Raw genomic sequence first — 18,553 nt, forward strand, 5'->3', positions numbered from 1 at the left:
AAAACCTGCACGCCGTGAGCTAGCGATGCCAGTACTAGCGCTCTGAAGCTAGCGCTAGACGTCAGGGCACGGCATAGAATTAGACTGAATAGATCTGCTGTCCCACGGTCACGATAGCCAACCCAGAATTATCCTCAATATCGGGACGGATACCAGTATCAGTGTTGGTGCATCGATGGTAGAATTTTATGATATAGAAGCTGAATAAATGTCAATATTTCAATTGCGCGCATATTAGTAGTGGGAAGTTTGACCCAGTTTGGCATCTTTGGGTTCTTTGATTCCCAAATGGCCAAATGGAAAATCCACCTGGTACAATTTATTACTAAACACTTTGTGGAATATGTTTATGGGCTCTATAATGTGCACAATGGTAGAATATGATGATATACAGGCCAAAAACTGACGTATTTTAGAACTAGATTTCGTTTCAATAGGTAATTTGGCACATTTTGTGTACTTTGGTGTCATCAACTGAGAGTCTGCTTTGGTTCTAAACCGAATTTCCTCCATCCTTTGATTTGCAGTTTATCCATATATATAAATAACTTTAGGGAAATGTGTGTGCTGCAGCTTTAAGGCAAATAAACAGGTAGAAGAGTGAAGTACATACATGAGAGAAGTCTGGCTGTGAGGGTAAAGAGAGGGTTCGGTCTAAGGCAAAACCAGGGGAATTCTGGGACACGGGAGTCGAGGCGGATGGTTGTGGCTTAGCGGCAGCCTCGGTTTCCATTGGCTCGTCCTTCGCCCCTGCTTGGTCTTCAGGAGGCAGCGAAGTGTCCATCGGCTCATCAGCACCTGACGCAGCAACAGAACATCGTCTCTATTCTGACTCTTTAAATTAAAGTTCTTCGAAAGGTTTCGGGCATTTACCGCGTTCATTCTCCGGTCCGGTCGGCGTGCTGGGCACAATCAGAGGAGTGAAGTTGTCCTGGGTCGGGGCGACAAAATCCACAGAGCTCCTGGATGGAAACGAGCAAACGAAGACATCAGGTCTGTCGTGTCGTCTGAGCTAAAAACAAGTGGAAGAGCGGCGATGGGACTCACTGGGACAGACTGTCCTGGACCAGCGTCCCCTGTCCAGACAGGTGCAGCAGGTGCAGAGAGTGGGACGGCGTCGGGGTGGGTCCACCCTTCTGCTCCGGCTCGGATACCGTGCTGTCGACTGCAGCGCCTGAATGCAACACGTTAGAAAAGTCAAATCAGACGTGGACACGGGGGGCGACGCAAACCTGAGACCTTCAGCTTGTTACACAAATTAGTTTCGTTCCTTCTGGTCATTTATACGTCACGAGAAACTCAAGTCCCAAACTCCAGGGACTCCACATTACTTTAGGTCTGACTTCATCTAAAAATACAGCATAAATTAATATTACCTGACACTAAATGTGAACCACAACACCAGGTTTCTGTGTCTGGATTCCAGTTGTTTCTTCTAATGCAGTGATACATTTATTTCACTGTTCTTTTTGGCAGATATCTGTAAAAATATATCTCTGACTGCTTTTCAAATCTGTTGGTTCAGTCAATCGCACAACCAGCTCTTCAGTTCTTTAAATTAATTTCTCAATTTAGATGCTATTTATGCATGTTCTCCCTGTGTCTGGGTGGGTTCTCTCCGGGTTCCTCCCACCTCTAAAGACTTGCTCATTAGGCTGATTGGTGACTCTAAATTTACTCTAGGTGTGAGTGTGAGTGTCAATGGTTGTTTGTCTCTGTGTTAGCTCTGCGATAGCCTGGAGACCTGTACCAGGGTGGACCCCGTCTCTCGCCTGATGACAGCTGAGATAAGTTCCAGCAAACCCTGCAACCCTAGTGAGGATAAGTGGTAGTAGAAGATGAGATGCTATTAAAGCCTTTGATTCAAACTAATGCTGCTAATCTCCATGTTCACCTGTCACCTTTTACCACTCAGTGGCCGTAACCATGGAGACTTCGCTGGCTGTGACGTTATGTTCACACCATCTATTTAAACACAGCCACACATGCTCAGTTCGCGTCAAGACTCCCTGGTATGATTCTCCGAACATGATGTAAGACTAATTCACCTATGCACTTCCATTAACGATCACGTAACAACACATTTCATTTGTTTGATTGAAGAAAAAAAAGAGATAAAAGATGAGTCTCTTATGGGAGTAAACCAAAACTTTGCTCTTTTTTTGAGCTGCTCACAGCCCTGGAGCTTCTACAAATTCTGCAAAATCAAAATGTGACAGGCAGGTACATCAACGGCATTGCGTAAATTAGCAGGTCGACGCAGCGTTCCTGTTTACATCGAAGCAAATGACGAAAACCAGTCTCGACTCTTTCACATCGCACAAAAACCCCAGTGTGAAAGGGGCTTTAGAGACGGTTTCTTATGGAAGCAGAAACTCCCCCCACAGGGAAACGCTCACATCCCATCCCCCTACACATGTACCCTCCCCCCAACCATCCACAAACACCACATACCTTCTCACACACACTCACCCCTGTTGACTACCAAACAGACAATCACACAACATTTCACAGACTGGAACTTGCACTGAGCCGCACTTTAAGTACATTACTACATTATTTACATTTTCTCTCTATATAGTTTTTTTTTCCTCTAAGGCTGTTTTTTTTTAAATTCATATTTAAATGAACGACTATTTATGTGTGACTTTACATCACACTGATATTACTGATATTACCTCACTTCCTTGTTGCAAATAACTTTGTTTTTATCTTTAGTCGAAATGGTTTCAAACTTGTGACTTAAATTGGGGCAGTGGAGCTTCCTCTGCCTCCACGGTGTTTGCACTGAATGCACTGAGAGACCGTTGCACGAGACCATTGAAAAGTAAGTAAAAAGAAAAAAGCAAAGGTGACAATATTTTACATTTTCTTGCAAACTTGTAAATTTCTAATATGGTTCCTTAGCTGCTTAGCTGTTGAATTTGTTTCCGACTAAATGGCTCCGACTGGTTGGTAAACGGTTTGGGATTCAGACGGTTAATTGATACGGATGCCATTATCGATTCTGCGACTCGTTCCTTTATCGATTCTTCACGTCAATTTTTGGTTTAGAAAAAGTAGAGGTTAACAGAAATTCTATAGAGTTTCTAAAGGAGAGATAAGAGAACAAACAGGAAACTGGTCAATGGATCCTCACTAACACTGCTCCACTGAGACGGAGCGATTGTTGACCAGAGAACACACTCTCTGTATTTAATGTTGTGCGTCATCAACAAATGCTTCATGATGTTGATGCCTTTGCTTGAAACTATGATGCTGCAGAAGTTAAACTGTTCTGGAGAAATGAGGCGACACTTTGGACGGTTTCAGTCTCTCTGCCATCACGTCCTGCTTGTTATCGTCACATGATGTGAATGACGTGGTTCGACATAAAGATTCTTCTTCCTCTTTTATTTTATGGCAGTTGAGAAACAACTTTCAGGTGCATTACTGGACTGGGATGTAAGTATTTGGCACAAAAAGACTCGATAAGCATGAAGAATAATGATATCAATGAACTGAACCAGTTCTTTTAAAGAACCGATGTTCTCAATGCCCATCTCTGCTAGTTGGTGGATTATCCAGTTAGGTCAGGGTGGGGGTTGGGGTTAGGGCTTGGACGTACCTGTCTTGTCGGCGTCAAACATGTCCTCCTGTGAGGACAGGATCTCACAGTCCTTCTGGTCCTGGAGGTTCTGCGAGTGAAGCAGAACCTGGACACTGATCTGCTTTGCTGACTGACCCACAGACTCTGAGGAGCTGCTGGAGCTCACCTCAGACCTGGGGAAAAAGAAGATTCATTAGTACGAGTCTGTTAAGTGCACAACATGCTTTTATTTCTAGTCGCACAGATTATTATAAGGCCGTACTTTCTGTTCTCCCCAAAAAAGGAGTTTTTATTTCACAGCTTCAACCACTTTAGCTGCACTGACAAGGACCAGAATCACTGCATTGGCTCCTTTTGTGTTTCAGGATCGTTTTAAGGTCCTTTTGTAAGTTGTTTTTTTTTTTTGATGTCTTAATGGCCTTGGACCTTCTTATCTGTCTGGGCTGCTTTTACCCTATCAGCCTTTAAGGTCCTCCAGTAGTGGCCTTTTAACCGTTACCAGGGTTAGAACAAATGGTGCAGTGGGGGGTATGCATGTATGTCGAGCCAGTCAGGATGTGTGTGCATAAATGAGGGTCTTTGTGTTGCATTTCTTCAAGTATTTAAAGTGCCATATATCCAGCGTATGGAGCCGCACCTCGCTGCCTTGTTGTCCTGACGCTCTGACGTCCTGGAGCTCACGTCCTGCTCTGCTGGGGACGAAGAGAAGCAAGAAGTTAGAGCGTCTCGTTAGAGCGTTAGCCGTCAGTAAGAATGCTCTGATCAGACACGGTTACGCCAGGCTGTCATGCAGCTTTTCCAGAGGGGTTAGGAATGTATTTCTGCTCCAGCCCACACACACACACACACACACACACACAGACACACACAGACACACACTGTACATGCATGCATTTCACCAGACGTACAACCAGGGGGTGGTTCCTCTGAGGCAGGGCTGACTGCAGCCCTTTAAATGTGCAGGTCATGATCTCTGGATCGGTTCAAATAAGACGAGACAATGAGATCAAGGAATCACTGTTTCTATGAATGAAAAAAAAAAAGGCTCTGTAGTTCATTTATTGAGCGTCTCACTGTCTGATGGAGGGACGGCGTCTTCCTCCTGACTGTTCAGGGTTTGACTCTGAGAAAGCTCCAGAAAACCAAACTGAGAAGATCCGCCTGAAACATGGAGACGATTAAATGTTTAAGACGCATTTTTAACAAACAGGTGAAAGCTCCCGTTCCTGATCTGGTGTTTACCTTCAGGCTGAACGCAGTGCGTTGTAGAATCGGCTCCAGAATCCATTTCAACGTCCTCTACAATGCACCTGATAAAAAAATAAATAAATAAATAAAATAATTCATCACCATCTCGCCCTGAGCATCATCGCTCTGCATGAAAACATCTGCTTCACACGTACTTTTTCTTGATGGGAGGGATGTTGAGGACCTGACTCTCCTCCTCCTGGAAAGCTGAACTGGGGTCGGCCGCAGCGTCGACGCCTAAATATAGATATCGGTGACATTTTTTGTTATTTTTAGCACAGGACGAGACAACGTATCGGAGCGTGTGTGGACAAAGCACTGACCAGGTTCAGCCTGGTTGCTGCTGCTCTCTGATTGGCTGTCGGTCTGAGAGCATCTGCTTCCCAACGGGGATGAGATCAGTTCCTGGAGGAGAAGAAGAAGAAGAAGAAGAAGAAGAAGAAGAAGAAGAAAGAAAATCATTAATTTCACAAAGCAACAAAAAGTGAAATTTATGGAATCAGGTGAAAACTCTTCAGTGAGAAACAAGAAGGGAAACAACAAGCGCCGTCAGACTGTGACTGGTTTTATTACATGGATTATAAAAACTTCCTACATTTCCCAAAATGCAAAGTTTGCTGAAATTAGCCCATTATGCAACACATGCATGCAAAGCCTAGTTTGTGGACACTGCATGCTTATGGTGTTTACTGCACAGTTAACTCGCTTCTGTCTCGGCTCGTCCTCGAATGAAAATGATAAATATGAACCAAAACCAACATGTGATGAGTAAATTACTGTTAACTTTTAAGAAACAAAACTTCTGTTATGGTGCAATTATCATAACAGAATTTAGAAAATATACACCCACTTGCCAAAACATTAGGCAACAAACTAATGCATCCTGATATATGAATCAACCGATTATTTTATTTATGTAGGTCTCTACAATAACTGAAAGGTGCCCAAAGTGCTTTACAAGAAAACAATACATAAAAACACATCTGGAAAGTGCTACAGTGTATTAAACACCTTCCAGAAGTACATAAAACAAACAGAATAAGTACACACAAAAACGCTCCTGGTCAGAATGGAAAAGCAATCTAAAAAAGTGGGTGTTCAGCTTTGATTTAAGGAGGCTGAGGATGATTTAAGGAGGCTGAGGATGATTTAAGGAGGCTGAGGAGGATTTAAGGAGGCTGAGGAAGATTTAAAAGTCCTGCATCAAGATGTGGCTGCAAAAATGTTCAGTTCATGATCATTTTTGAGGATCAAAGCTGTTATTTAAACGCGAATGATGCAGACTGACAAACATCACATGTGGTAGTTACTGAGGAGAAGAAGCAGCTACACAAGAGGAGGGGAAATACCCCCAACTTTACAATCTCTACACGTTTTTGTGTCTACTTTTTCCACGTGAAAACATTCCTCGCAACTAATTTAGTTCCACCTGAGTCAAATTTGTCCTGTACCGATGCATGTACTAGTTGCACTACTGTGTCCCGAACAATGGAGGATATGAGATGCCTCTTACCAGGACCGGGCTGCGGGAGGTGGGCTGCAGGCTGGACAGGCGCCGGGCCAACAGGGCTCGGTAGCTGCTCTCCGGGTCGTCCTCCAGAGCGACGCTGTCCGGCTGGGAGTCCTCCACTATCAGGCACGGGTTCTCTGGCTGAGGCAGGCTGGAGTCCAGTTCACTTCCTCCGGGATCCATGAGGTCGGGGCCGAGGGCAGCAGGAGCTAAGAGGAGAGGAGGAGGAGGTGCAGCAGCAAAGAAGAAGAAGAAGCAGAGAAGGCAGCGGCCATGAGAGTCTTCAGCTTTTTATTGATGCTAACAGGCTACCAGCTAAAGCTCCGCCCTACATGGAAGCGTGTTGTCGCCCGGTAAAGAGTCCCTCTGCTCCGGGGAACACCTCATGACTCTCCAGACACACCTGGGGACGTGAACCGTAACCGTCCAGCAAGTCCACGAAACGCTACATTAGAATCGAGTGCTTATTTTTATTTTTATTTTAGCACCGCTTTCTGTTTTCCTTAACTCAAACACACCCACTTCCGAGTCTTACTCGCGGCAAAACTTGCCATAAGCGACTTGATTGGTCCAGAAGGGTCCGTGACGTCACGTGAGAACGACGACTAGTTCAGGGCTGTCGGATTTTTTCAAAACACATTTTGTTTACGTTTTAAAGGTAAAAAATACTCGTTTACTGGTGAGGTTCGATACCAGCGGGTTCCTTTCCAATCGATACTAAGTAAAATTCTGGCTGGTATCGGCGATACCGATACTTTGCGTAAATACACTCATTAAAGTGAAAAAACTTAAAAAAGTAGTGTTTTTTTGTTTTTTCTTAGTTTTTTTTAAGTGTATTTAAAATCACAGCTTCATAAAGAATGCAAGACATCATACTCATTTAGTTTATTTATTTTAAGTACTGAGGTAGTTCATTTACTGTATTGCCGAGCTAATATGACAACGGATGCTGTTTCAAACACTAAAAAAGAAAAAAGTAAAATAATAAGACTAAAAAAATAAAGTATTGTTTAACTATTAATGTTGTTGTTTAACCTGAGGTGTCACCACAACTCAACAGTTTAGTTACTTTCCACTGTGTTCCTACATTACCTGAATGACTTAAGTATCGAAAGTATCGATATTTTCATTTGAGACTTGATTTTAGAGCATAAAGACATGGTATCGGAAGTATCGATATTTCAGTATCGATCCGCACATCACTTTAAGTATAAAATACAATAAATATATATATATATATATAATTGTAATTAACCTTTGTAATTCGCATAATTAAATAATTTATAATTTTATGTAACAATGAAACAAGAGAAGCGTTTTTAAATAAGCTATTTCAATTTGATTAAAAAAAATTCCATTTAAAAACTGGTCTGATGATTTGGATGCCAGTAAAATCTGTTGAAATTAAGAAAATTTAAATTTTAAAATATATAAATAATATATATAAATGACAAAGGGGAAATGGAGTGAGCTGTTTTAAAAGTTCTGAGTCTGGATTTGAAGCCTGACAGATTGTATGTTTTGCAGACTATGGTTTGTAATATTTATAAGTTGTGTTTGCATCTTGCTCCTTTACCTGTTGATATTCTTCTTGTAGTTTTCATTGTAAGGACACATCAAGGTTGTTTGGAGGGCTACAGCCTGTGGTGATAAATGTTATAAAATAGACAAATCTAGGCCATTTCACCCCATGGAGACTTCTCAGAGTCCTTCACTGGTCCATGTGGGGTTTTTTAGGGAGATGTAGGTTAACTTTTTTTCACCACATATTTTCCTTCAGCTAAGAGTCTCTGATTATATCTCACTGCTAATATTTCAACACGCTGTCTGGTTTTTATATTTCAATATCATTATGGCCCATTTTATCTGCCTCTGGCGTATTAATGGACGAGCATTTCGGCCACTTTATTCCATCTATCATTTAAAACATTCTGCAGAACATCCTCTTCGTCTTCCCTAAATCATGGGATATCTGTGCCGGCATCATCACAGATATGAAGAGCGCCCGAGAGCTTGTGGTTATTTTTAAAGCGGCTGAATATCGAAAATGAGGTTATATCAGAAACACTTATTTATTTTTTGCGTAATGAGCCCTTGATCTCGTGATGTGCGCTCACAGCCCTCGAATATTAACTCGACTCTGTCATCATCTTTTGACAACCTCAGTTGCCATGGAGACGCCACATTTTCCAGCAGCTATCATCCCTCAGCCCTATGCTAATGTTGGACCACAGAGGAAGAGGAAAGTACAAAGCAGAAATCATCCGACGGGCCGAAAAGCCTGTAGGGGGAAGGTGAGCTGGACGTGAACCTTTTTCAATCCCAACGTGCATCCTCCTCCTGAGGAGCCTGGAAGTCACAATCACAGGCGTAAATCCTCACCAGGAAGGGGCTGACAATCACCCATGAGAGCATTTTTTTAGAGGGATTCTTTGTGTGTGTCAGGTGATGCACAAAACCACAGGAGATTAAAAGGTCACTTCAGGTTCCTCGGGACTCTTAACTTCATTTGGCAACATTATGGGGAGGTTTTTTTTTATGCACAGTTCACTGATTTGTGTGCTGTGTCTCTTAATCTATTCTGCTCCAGGTCAGCTGAAGGCTGCCAGACAGGAGTGATGGTCCTCCTCTCCTCTGGCTGCAGGGCTGATTTACAGGAAAGCAGCAGCAGCAGCAGCAGCAGCAGCAGCAGGGAAACTGAGCCGGCATTTTAATACGGACACGCTAAAGTGGAGACTTCCTGGCTGGAGGCAAGACAATGCACTAATGAATACCTGATTGTCTCGGTGCGCACAGCTCGCAGTGTGATTCTATTCAATGACACGCACACACACACACAACCAGATAAGGAAGTGTCATTTTCATCATCCATGGATGCTGCTGGGCAGCAGCCTCCATGCAGCCAACCTCAACCCCAACCCCAACCCCACCGACTGGAGCCGCAAAGTTCAGCGTAGCGTCGTCATGTCTGCAGGTCGGGGGCTGACACCCACAGCAAGAAGAAATGCGCAGCCACTACCCCAAAATGTCTAATGTGAGCCACCTCTACCGGGGCCGACAGGCGCCGAAACGCACGCAGGACGCCGCTACAGCCTACGCCTCTCTCTCTCTCCCTCAACACACCACACTGTTTTTACTTCAATGCAAAAAAAGAAGAAGAAGAGAGATTTACCTTGAGAATAAATACGCGTGCTCTCGGGCTCTCCGGTCCGTCTAGCACCGTCCCGCTGGCTGCGATAGTAGCGCGTCCGACATCGCTCGGTCCTTCCGTGCCTCTGTTTTGCTGAGAGTCAGGGTGTGGGACACACACACACGCATGGCACGTAAAAGATGCAAAGATGCAAAGGCATTTTTGAATGTGAGATGCCATGCTCGGTTCCTCTGGAGGCAAATGCGCTGCACCACTAATTAGATTCACAGAAATACGATAAATAAAAAAAAGAATAGAACAGAAAACAGATCCAGCGCAATCTTTTTATTAAAAAAATGTTAATATTTGGTCATATTCTAATTCCATATCCACTTGTAGCTGATCGTTTTTATGCATATTACAAATTAAAATGTGGACAAGAGTGAATTATAGCGAGATGATTCATTAAAAGTTAATTTATCATCGCGTGTTGCAGCTTCACAAACCGAACTTTTAATATGTGGTTGGTGCAGATCTAGACTTTTAAAACCCTCCATGGAGTCACGCTAACACGTGACTGTGAAATACTTTTTATTTGATTTTCATGTTAAACTTCAATATATCATGTTTGAGACATATGTTGACATTTTGTTGAGCCTCTACTCCACAATTTTAGCTTCGTATTCAAACTAGATTTGATTAAAGATTTGATTAATCACAACATTCATCTTTATCTTCATTCAAGAACAATGAGAGAAGCTTTTTCTTTCATTTGAGACATTTTCTTCTTCTCTATTTCTAAGGAAAGTTGTAGTTGTTTTTTTTAAATATTATTATTTTATTTTTTTCATTTCCTGGGAAGAAAAATCCTGCTGGTGTATCTCATTTTCCTCCCAGCAGAGGCCAGCAGACGCTCTGGAGTGTCTCAGGCTGGACTGCTGACTCACGCCTGGCGACACACAACTTCCTGAAGAGAGATTTAAAGCTCATGATAATCCGTCACCGGAGCAGGAGGTGTCACTGCCCATCACCACCACCACCACCAACACCAACACCAGCAGCAGCCTCTCATCTGCAAACACATGCAAAGAAACACTTTAAAATAATCACAGGTCATTTAAAACCCAGAATGATTCTTTTTGTTCATCCCAGACAGCAACACTGACTTTTAACTTACTGAGAAAGTGGAAACAGACAAAGAAGCTGCAGCATCTGCAGAGTTTTTCATCTCCTCGTTTTCATTTGAGTTTTAAGTGAGTTTGGAATTAAAAGTTCTTAGTTTTTATTCATTTTATGCCATTATATACTTACATAATAAACTCAACCCCTAATACACACATACATATATAGATCATTATGACCGACATTACAGCTAAAAGTTTCCCAGCAGAACTCTGAGTTTGTCACAAGATGGTTTAAACGTTATTTCCTTCTCCTGTCAGTGGTCATAATGTTGTGGCTGATCGATGTATATCCTTATGGACATTATTCCTAAAATACTCCAAATACTAATGTTACATTAACAAAGACGACAAGTTCTGATGCACCAGCTTAGATCCACATCACCAGCGTTGTGTTGTGGGTGTTTTCCGCTCTTATAACAGATGTTTTCTCTACGGCCCCGACATCACTGGTGATGGCTCTTCTTCTTCTTCTTCTTCTTCTTCTTCTTCTTCTTCTTCTTCTTCTGTTTGCTCCAGTTATGCAAAGTGTCCCGTAGGCACCTCATCCTCCCCCCTTATCTCCATATTTCGCCCTTTTCGGTGCGTTTCTAAATACAACACAAGCTTCGACTGCACCGATCACAATCGAGATAATGACATCGATTCACTGCAGATCCTGGTGTTTTGTGGGATTCTCTCTCCATCGTGATGTGTGACCTGCAGTGGGAAGCTGAACATCTCTCTCATTAATTAAGAAGCCTCAACAGAGGAACGTTATCGGCCTAAGAACCCCAGACTTTCATCCTCTCATACCTCTACACATCATCTCCCTGCCTCCGGTATTTCAGAAGGAAATACTTCCTGTAACCGGTTAGAAAAGTTTTAAAAAAGACGTTTTAAATGTGTTTATCTATTTATTTATATCTGTAGCTTAATTTAGATTCTCGTACGGAGCAAACTCAAAGCGTTAGTTGTCAGATTCTCATTTAAAAAGCTGACCTTTAGTTTGCCTTAATTTATATTTAACTTGCCTCTGTGTGATTTTATGTATTTGTTCAGGACGGGTGGAAGTTGGAATATCTTATTAGATCTCATGTTTGATCTCTTGTGCTTCACGTTCCCTTCATCACTCTGTAAGATTTATCCACTCTCTCTGGATCTCATTTATCTGACTCACCGTCGAACCACCTCTCCCCACATTTTGAACTCTTTGTGAACTCCAGTCATCAATAATATATGTGTAAAGTGTGAAAACTTAACAGATGTGATTCCTCCAGCAGCTGATACAGTTCGACCTGCCAACGCTGAGTCCGTCCTCTCTCTTAGGTCTGCGGAGTAACGCTTCTCTCTGCACAGATGGCGACTGGTTGCATCTCACCAGAACCATAAACCGAACAAAATCTGCAGCTGGACTCAGAAACAAGCGTCTGGTAGAAATAAAAGGTGGAGCTGCTGAGAGAGAGAGAGAAGAATCCACTAAATTTCTGGTAATTTACAAAGATCAATTCATACATTTCAGAAAGCATCATGAAAAACGTTTAAATTACGGTGTTTCCTTCCTCTTGATGCTCCTAAACGTCTCTTTCTATTTGAGTTGAACTATTGTGATGTTATACAGTGTAACACACTCATCCTAGTCATGTAGAGAAATTACAGGTTTAAACAGAAGAAAGTCATTGGAGCAGCATCATGGACCGAGTCAAACGTCTCCTCTGATCCTCTTCTCTATAGACACAAACTTCTGAAACTCACTGTTTAAGTGAGTGGAACATTTTCCAAAACGCCTGCGTGGTGCATAATGTAGTATTTAGACCCAGTTCATGAATACAACATGAGGGGGAAACAACTTCTAAAGGGAAAGAACTGAAACGTGACCGTTAAACCGACTTAAACTGAGGCTGAGAGCAACAAAACAAAAAAACAAGAATAAAAAGAAATTAAAACAAACATGGCTGTTGAAATATGTCCGAACCTGTGCTGAGTGTGTGATGTGTTACAACCGTCTATGTCTGTATCTATGGAATTACCTTAGATTGTTTAAGGGTTAGAACTCAGGTAGAAATAGGTATTGATTTCATAATTTAGTGCATTGGTCTTAAACAGGAGGTACTGGTGGGGGGGTTGCAAAGGTTGCAAAGACGTTATCTTTCAGTCTCGCTGTCTGAGCCAATCACGAGGCCACATATTAAACACTGACTCTGTCAGGTTCCCTGCAATGGCTGAGAGTCTATTCAGTCACCAGGTGAAATTAAAACTCGAATCTGTCGGTTATTTTCTTTATCTGTCCATTGTTTACCAGTCAGATGTGTTTATGTCTATGGCAGTTGCACGGCCACCGTACTGCTGCACATGTTTGACATAAAATGAATAGTTTAATATTGAATGCAAAATGATGATAATAATCTATAGAGTTTAATCTAGAACACATATAGTAGGTAGGTGGTTCCTACTTAACCTCTCCATCAGTTTGGGTCCTTGGCCTGATCTAGTGTTTTGTTGTGTTGATGATTCTGGATACAGATAGAAAAAATATATACAAACTGAATCATATCCTGCCGTAAATTATGAAATGATGATCTATCTATCTATCTATCTATCTATCTATCTATCTATCTATCTATCTATCTATCTATCTATCTATCTATCTATCTATCTATCTATAGTATTTATCTTGCATATGTTCTATTGTTCTTCTGTCTTCTTTGACTTGTTTTTTGTCATTGCACCAAACACTAAAACTAATTCCTGACGTGCCAATAAATCTGGTTCTGCCACTGATCTTCCTGTAATGTCTAAAACTCACCACGGCTTTTGTGTTGCAGACCGAGCGCATCCGAACGTCTCATTTTGCCTAAAATAGCTGTTTTTTCTCCTATTTTCTATGTTGTCTGTGCGTCTTTGTTGTCAGCGGATGAAGTTGTGCTTTGTTTGGAACAAAGACGTGTCAGATCAGTGGTCGCAGCTCGTTGCCTGGTACTTACAGTGACACTGATATAAATAGAAGCTTTGTGTGCCACAAACTTCTTATCTGTCTGGAGGGAGAGTTTAAAACAATTCAAGGGAGACTGTGAAACGAATGCACTCAATAACCCCTCAGATAAAGCAGAACACATGAAAGATGCTTAAAATCAGGTATTTGGTTTAATTTGACAGATTTTATGAACATGAAATATCACTCTTTCAAAAGCTGTTATGAGGAAGGAATTGGTAATTTCACGGTTCATCTCTCTGACCCTGTGTTATCACCTTCAGCGTCGTCTTCATGAGCAGCCGTCTCACACGGTAAAATATGATCCACATTAATTCCCACGTCCTTCTCCTCCCTTTCGTCCAATGACGAGCTGAGACATCAAATAGCCACATCGCCCGGGATCCAATCAAACGCCGGCCGTCCGCGGAGCCCACTCCTCCCACCGCATCCTGCATCGTCATGGTGCCTCGCTCCGGATGCAGTTGTCATGGAGATGGAAGAGGGCTCCTCAGCGTCCATCAGAGGCACCGTTACCATGGAAATCCCCGCTACTGCTGCTGCTGCTGCTGCTGCTGCTGCTTCGGAGAGGCCAGTGGATCCGGAGGAGGAGTGCGTTGAGCTCCGCGGAGCAGCATTCCGGCACAGGGACCACCGCATGCTGATCGTGATAGGAGAGATTTCCACCGGCCATCACCTCGAAGCCGCCAGGAGACAGATCAGACACGGTGAGACGGGGCCGAGGAGTGGTCAGGAGCGAAGGGGAAGGGGGGGGGGGGCAGGGGACCAGGAAAGGCTCTGCTCTCCTGTTAAAACCTGTTTCAGACAAACATTTACTTCAATAATCTGCCTTTAGACGGCTGCACGAGGAATCATTCTCCTAAATCTTTTACTTGAGCTATGATCAGATTCAGAATCAGAATGGTTTTTATTGTCCATACGGTTCAGGAAAATAAATATGAAGGTATAAAAAATAAGATAAAAGTCAGTAAACTGCAAACAGCTTCTGTAGAAAACAAAAGAGTGTTTAGTGATTTGTTCTGTCTCTATAAATATAAATAACTTAACGTTTAAATGCTGCATTGCAGGTAAAAAGCTTTGGTTGCAAATTTGTGTCTTTGCTTAATAGATTAAAAGCGTGAGACAGTGTTAGGAGGAAAATCATGGCTGATTCATAAGCAGTGATTTATTTACAGTTTGATGTATTTTAGAATATTTCTGTGTGGCGCTACGTCACGTTTTCAGAGCTCATCAAAGGTTTTTCCTCGAACAAATCTAGTGACCACATGATTAATGTCAGAGTTAAAGATGAGATGCTTCCCCTGAAACGTGCAGCAGGAAATATTAGTTTTCACCTATAGAACAATGATGATACCCGATCCTTCAATTATCCATATTAACTATACAACTATATGAGTATATCTGTAAATGTTTAAATTGCAAATCAAAATTTGTAAAATGTGCAAAGTTGATTCACAAAACAGCCTGTGAATGATTCCTCAAAAGTTTAGACCTTTACTCAGTAATAATAATAATACTGGATTTATGCAGCACTGTCCAGAAGAGTTAAAACATCCCAAATACAAATATCAGACAGACTGGCAGAAATAAATAAAGAAATACATTTTAAAAAGTTTTACAAATCAAGAGGTCTTATGATAAAATAAAGTTTTCTGTAATATATATATATTCAGGGACTGATGCAAACTTGCTAGCTGTAGCTACGGCAACAGCTCAGACCCCGCCCATAACTACGATGACGTCACGGTGAAGACGAGCTGTGACTGGTTTGCTTTTATGTTTCTGGCTGCTTCTCCGTCTCCACAGTTTTTCAAATCGATTGTTTTGGATCAATAAAGATGGAACGAATCGAGGAAAGCGCTGATGTTCAATTCCACCTATTTCCTTTCGTTTCCTGTTTCAGATACTGATTAAATTCACACTGGTATCAGCGATACCGATACTTTGTGCAAACACCCCTAATGCATCTGGTAAATCTAAAAATGAAGTAGTGAATATCAAATCATAGCTTCATAAAGAAGAGAAGACGTCAGAGTAATTTACTTCAAACTTGGAAGCTGGTTGGATAAATTCCTTCTTGTGCAACAACATATGTGCATTAATTTCCTGCTGTGCATTAATATCCGAACATGTCAGAACATATGTTCACTTATACTTGTACATATTTTTTTATATATATACATTTTTTCACATTGATGCATGTATTGTTATTCTAATTGCCTACTTATTCTACTTATTCTTATTTCTTACATTGCTCTGGTTCACTTTGAGTAGGAGCTGCTGTAACGAAAAGTAATTTCCCCCGAGATTAATTTCTGAGTATTATTCTCGAGTATTAAGTATTTCTGATTCTGATTCTGATTCTGATTCTGATTCTGAAGTAGACTGAGGTGGCGCTAAACAAACTGAACTGAATTCTGACTGTCTTGTATTCTGTGTTCTGGTTACTAGACTCAGTAGTTTAGTTACATTACCTCGAGTGACTGAAGCATCAAAAGTATCGATATTTTGATTTGCGAATCAATTTTGGGGCATAAAGATCTGGTATCGGGAAGTATCGATGTTTCAGTATCAATCTGTACATCAGTGGAGGAAAGATTAACTTAGTTAGTTCAGAGAAACAAACATAAAATAAATAATAATAAAATAATAAAAAAAAAATGAACCTGACTAGCAGAAAAGACATAGCAGCGACTAGTGACTGGGCGGAGTTTTAACACGGTGACACAGTGAGTCCACAAACAAACAAACAAACAAACAAACAGATAAGTTACCAAAGACCAGGAACAGTTAATATGGTCTGAGCAGCTTTTATTGTGTCATTGCATTTCTTTGCTATTTTGGGTAATTTTAATTAAAATTGCAGATAATCTCAATAATAACAATGACAATAATGTGTTCTTTTAAAAACAGGTTTGCGTTCCTGGGTTGTTGATCCGACCGTGTTGGACCTGAACAAGGAGCTGCAGCTGTTTGAGACCAAACACACGGCTCAGTTTTCTTCGCAGGTCAAAGGTCAGTCACTTACACTTGTAGAGACATGTGTTGCTGTGTCCACTTTGCTCAGAGTTTGGTGGAATCAGAGGAGCCGGGAGGGATGTTTCTGCTCAGACTCCGTTTGTCCTCGTCTCCACTCGTGCATGAGACGAGACGATGCAGCTTTTATTGATCGTGCTCTCATGTGCAGACTGTAAGTCAGAGTGGGAATCGATGAGGGGAAAAAAGGTTAGCGGCTTTACTACCTGCTATAGGGGAACATGAGATCAGGCCCCGCGATAGATGCTGAATGGCATCATCTAGCAAAAGCTGGTGTCCATGAAACTGCAATCTACATGTCTAATAAGTATGACTTGCTCAGACTGAGTAAATGAAAATGAGGATTTAAACAAAACACTGCTGGATGTTGGTGTGTATCTGTCCTCCTGCACAGTTCTGATTTTTTCTATGTACAAATACAGAAACACAGTAATCTGAGGAACGCAAGAATCAAAACTGAACCAACAAAGGTTGACATTTTCTGATTTTTATTTTATAGAAGGTTTTAAGCTCCACAAAACGTCCTTTAATCCGTTACGCAACAGCAACATTTACTTTCCTTAACCCGGAAATAAAAATGTCCCCTTGAAGCAAGTAAAGGGCCGAGCGTTAACACTTTTCCCACTGAGAATTTATTCTGATTTCTCGCAGAGAGACGAGTCGAATGAGAAGATCGATATCACTCAAATCTGCCAGTTGACTAGTGGAGAAACAATCAGGAGGTGATTAGCTCGGCTTAGTGTGAAGACTGTAAAACCGAGTGGCTCCAAAACTCATAAATAAACCTCTGATGTACATAGATTCACATTTATATTTTTCTTTTTTTAAAATAAATATATATATATATAATATATGTTTTTCCAGGGTTTATGTGTGAGACTATTTCATATATCTGGACACAGTGAGCAGCCATTTCTCCCCTTTGTCCAGCCTTTATGCTAAGCTAAGCTAACAGGCTGATAATTGTAGTCTTGTGGGAGACACAGATTGGAGGTTAGCGTTAGACTGAACCACAAACAAGGGAAACATATGGACTAAAAGTCTGAAAATACAACAGCCACAGCCTCTAAACTCCAGTAATTAACACGCTAACTCATTAGCTGCTGTCTTTAAAAACAACAACAACAACAACTAATGAACGCGTTCTTCACGTCGGCAGCGGGCAGGTCATTTGTTTCGGATCGACCCGGCTCTGCATAATTTCACATCACGTCATTGTGTGACTCATTGTGTAAAACTCTGCATGAATAAATTTTCCGATGCGTCTCACATTTCTGTGGGCAGCACGTGCGCAGCCATGATGGAATATTTTCACACCTGTCCACAATCTCTGCAATAAAACCTCCAATAAATAAAACCTCCAATAAATAAAACCTCCATTAGACGTGTGTTTGTTGAAGGTTATTGATGCGTTTTCCGTGCAGTTAAGTCATGAATAATTCAGCATTTTTCATTAATTGATCTTTTCAGACAAACAGCACCTTATTCTCTCTTCCTCTTCCTGTCGATTTTCTGATGTGATTATTTTTTGCTGAAGCACAGACTGAGAAGCTTTTCTCTCGTGCTCCTAGAGAGAAGTTTAACCCTGGTTCTGCCGATGCCAGTGTTATTATATATACACATATAGTTCCTATTATTTGTTTTTTAGACTTTGACATATTATTGTAGCTATTACGCTGCCAGTCGGCAAGAATTCGAATATTTGGTTTGACAAAAAGGTGGATTATATTATAAACATTATAACATTTTCATTCATGTTCTTTTTGGGAGGAATCCTAGATATAAATGCTCATTTTAAGTAATCTAGTAAAATATCTGAACATCTCCCCAACAGATTGACTAAATATTTTGTAGATATTCAAGATTCTTGAACAATAAATTGTGATCT

The 18,553-nt window shown here is 41.4% G+C and overlaps 2 protein-coding genes across 8 annotated transcripts in view; one reads left to right on the forward strand and one right to left on the reverse strand.

The window, feature by feature from the left end:
* Positions 1 to 9,670, reverse strand: part of tp53bp1 (tumor protein p53 binding protein, 1) — a 29,295-nt gene extending 19,625 nt beyond the window's left edge. For 3 of the 7 annotated variants that reach the window (XM_047580603.1, XM_047580607.1, XM_047580606.1), the window contains exons 1-11: positions 6,680 to 6,868; positions 6,351 to 6,556; positions 5,161 to 5,242; positions 4,993 to 5,074; positions 4,832 to 4,899; positions 4,664 to 4,750; positions 4,227 to 4,281; positions 3,608 to 3,762; positions 1,048 to 1,174; positions 874 to 962; positions 614 to 798 (exon numbers count right to left, since the gene is read on the reverse strand). In XM_047580603.1, coding sequence (XP_047436559.1) covers positions 614 to 798; positions 874 to 962; positions 1,048 to 1,174; positions 3,608 to 3,762; positions 4,227 to 4,281; positions 4,664 to 4,750; positions 4,832 to 4,899; positions 4,993 to 5,074; positions 5,161 to 5,242; positions 6,351 to 6,556; positions 6,680 to 6,734 — 1,191 coding nt within the window. In that variant the 5' untranslated portion in view covers positions 6,735 to 6,868. Of the gene's footprint in view, positions 1 to 613; positions 799 to 873; positions 963 to 1,047; positions 1,175 to 3,607; positions 3,763 to 4,226; positions 4,282 to 4,663; positions 4,751 to 4,831; positions 4,900 to 4,992; positions 5,075 to 5,160; positions 5,243 to 6,350; positions 6,557 to 6,679; positions 6,874 to 9,519 lie in introns of those variants that run through there. The other 4 variants (XM_047580608.1, XM_047580602.1, XM_047580605.1 and 1 more) reach the window with 3 other exon arrangements.
* A 4,177-nt stretch (positions 9,671 to 13,847) lies between these two features.
* Positions 13,848 to 18,553, forward strand: part of map1aa (microtubule-associated protein 1Aa) — a 39,511-nt gene continuing 34,805 nt past the window's right edge. Inside the window, exons 1-2 of the mRNA XM_047579994.1 lie at positions 13,848 to 14,336; positions 16,543 to 16,644. Of these exons, the coding sequence (XP_047435950.1) occupies positions 14,099 to 14,336; positions 16,543 to 16,644 (340 nt within the window). The 5' untranslated portion in view covers positions 13,848 to 14,098. The remainder of the gene's footprint in view (positions 14,337 to 16,542; positions 16,645 to 18,553) is intronic.

Source organism: Mugil cephalus, chromosome 3 (genome assembly GCF_022458985.1).
Source record: "Mugil cephalus isolate CIBA_MC_2020 chromosome 3, CIBA_Mcephalus_1.1, whole genome shotgun sequence".
Classification (NCBI taxonomy): Eukaryota; Metazoa; Chordata; class Actinopteri; order Mugiliformes; family Mugilidae; genus Mugil; species Mugil cephalus.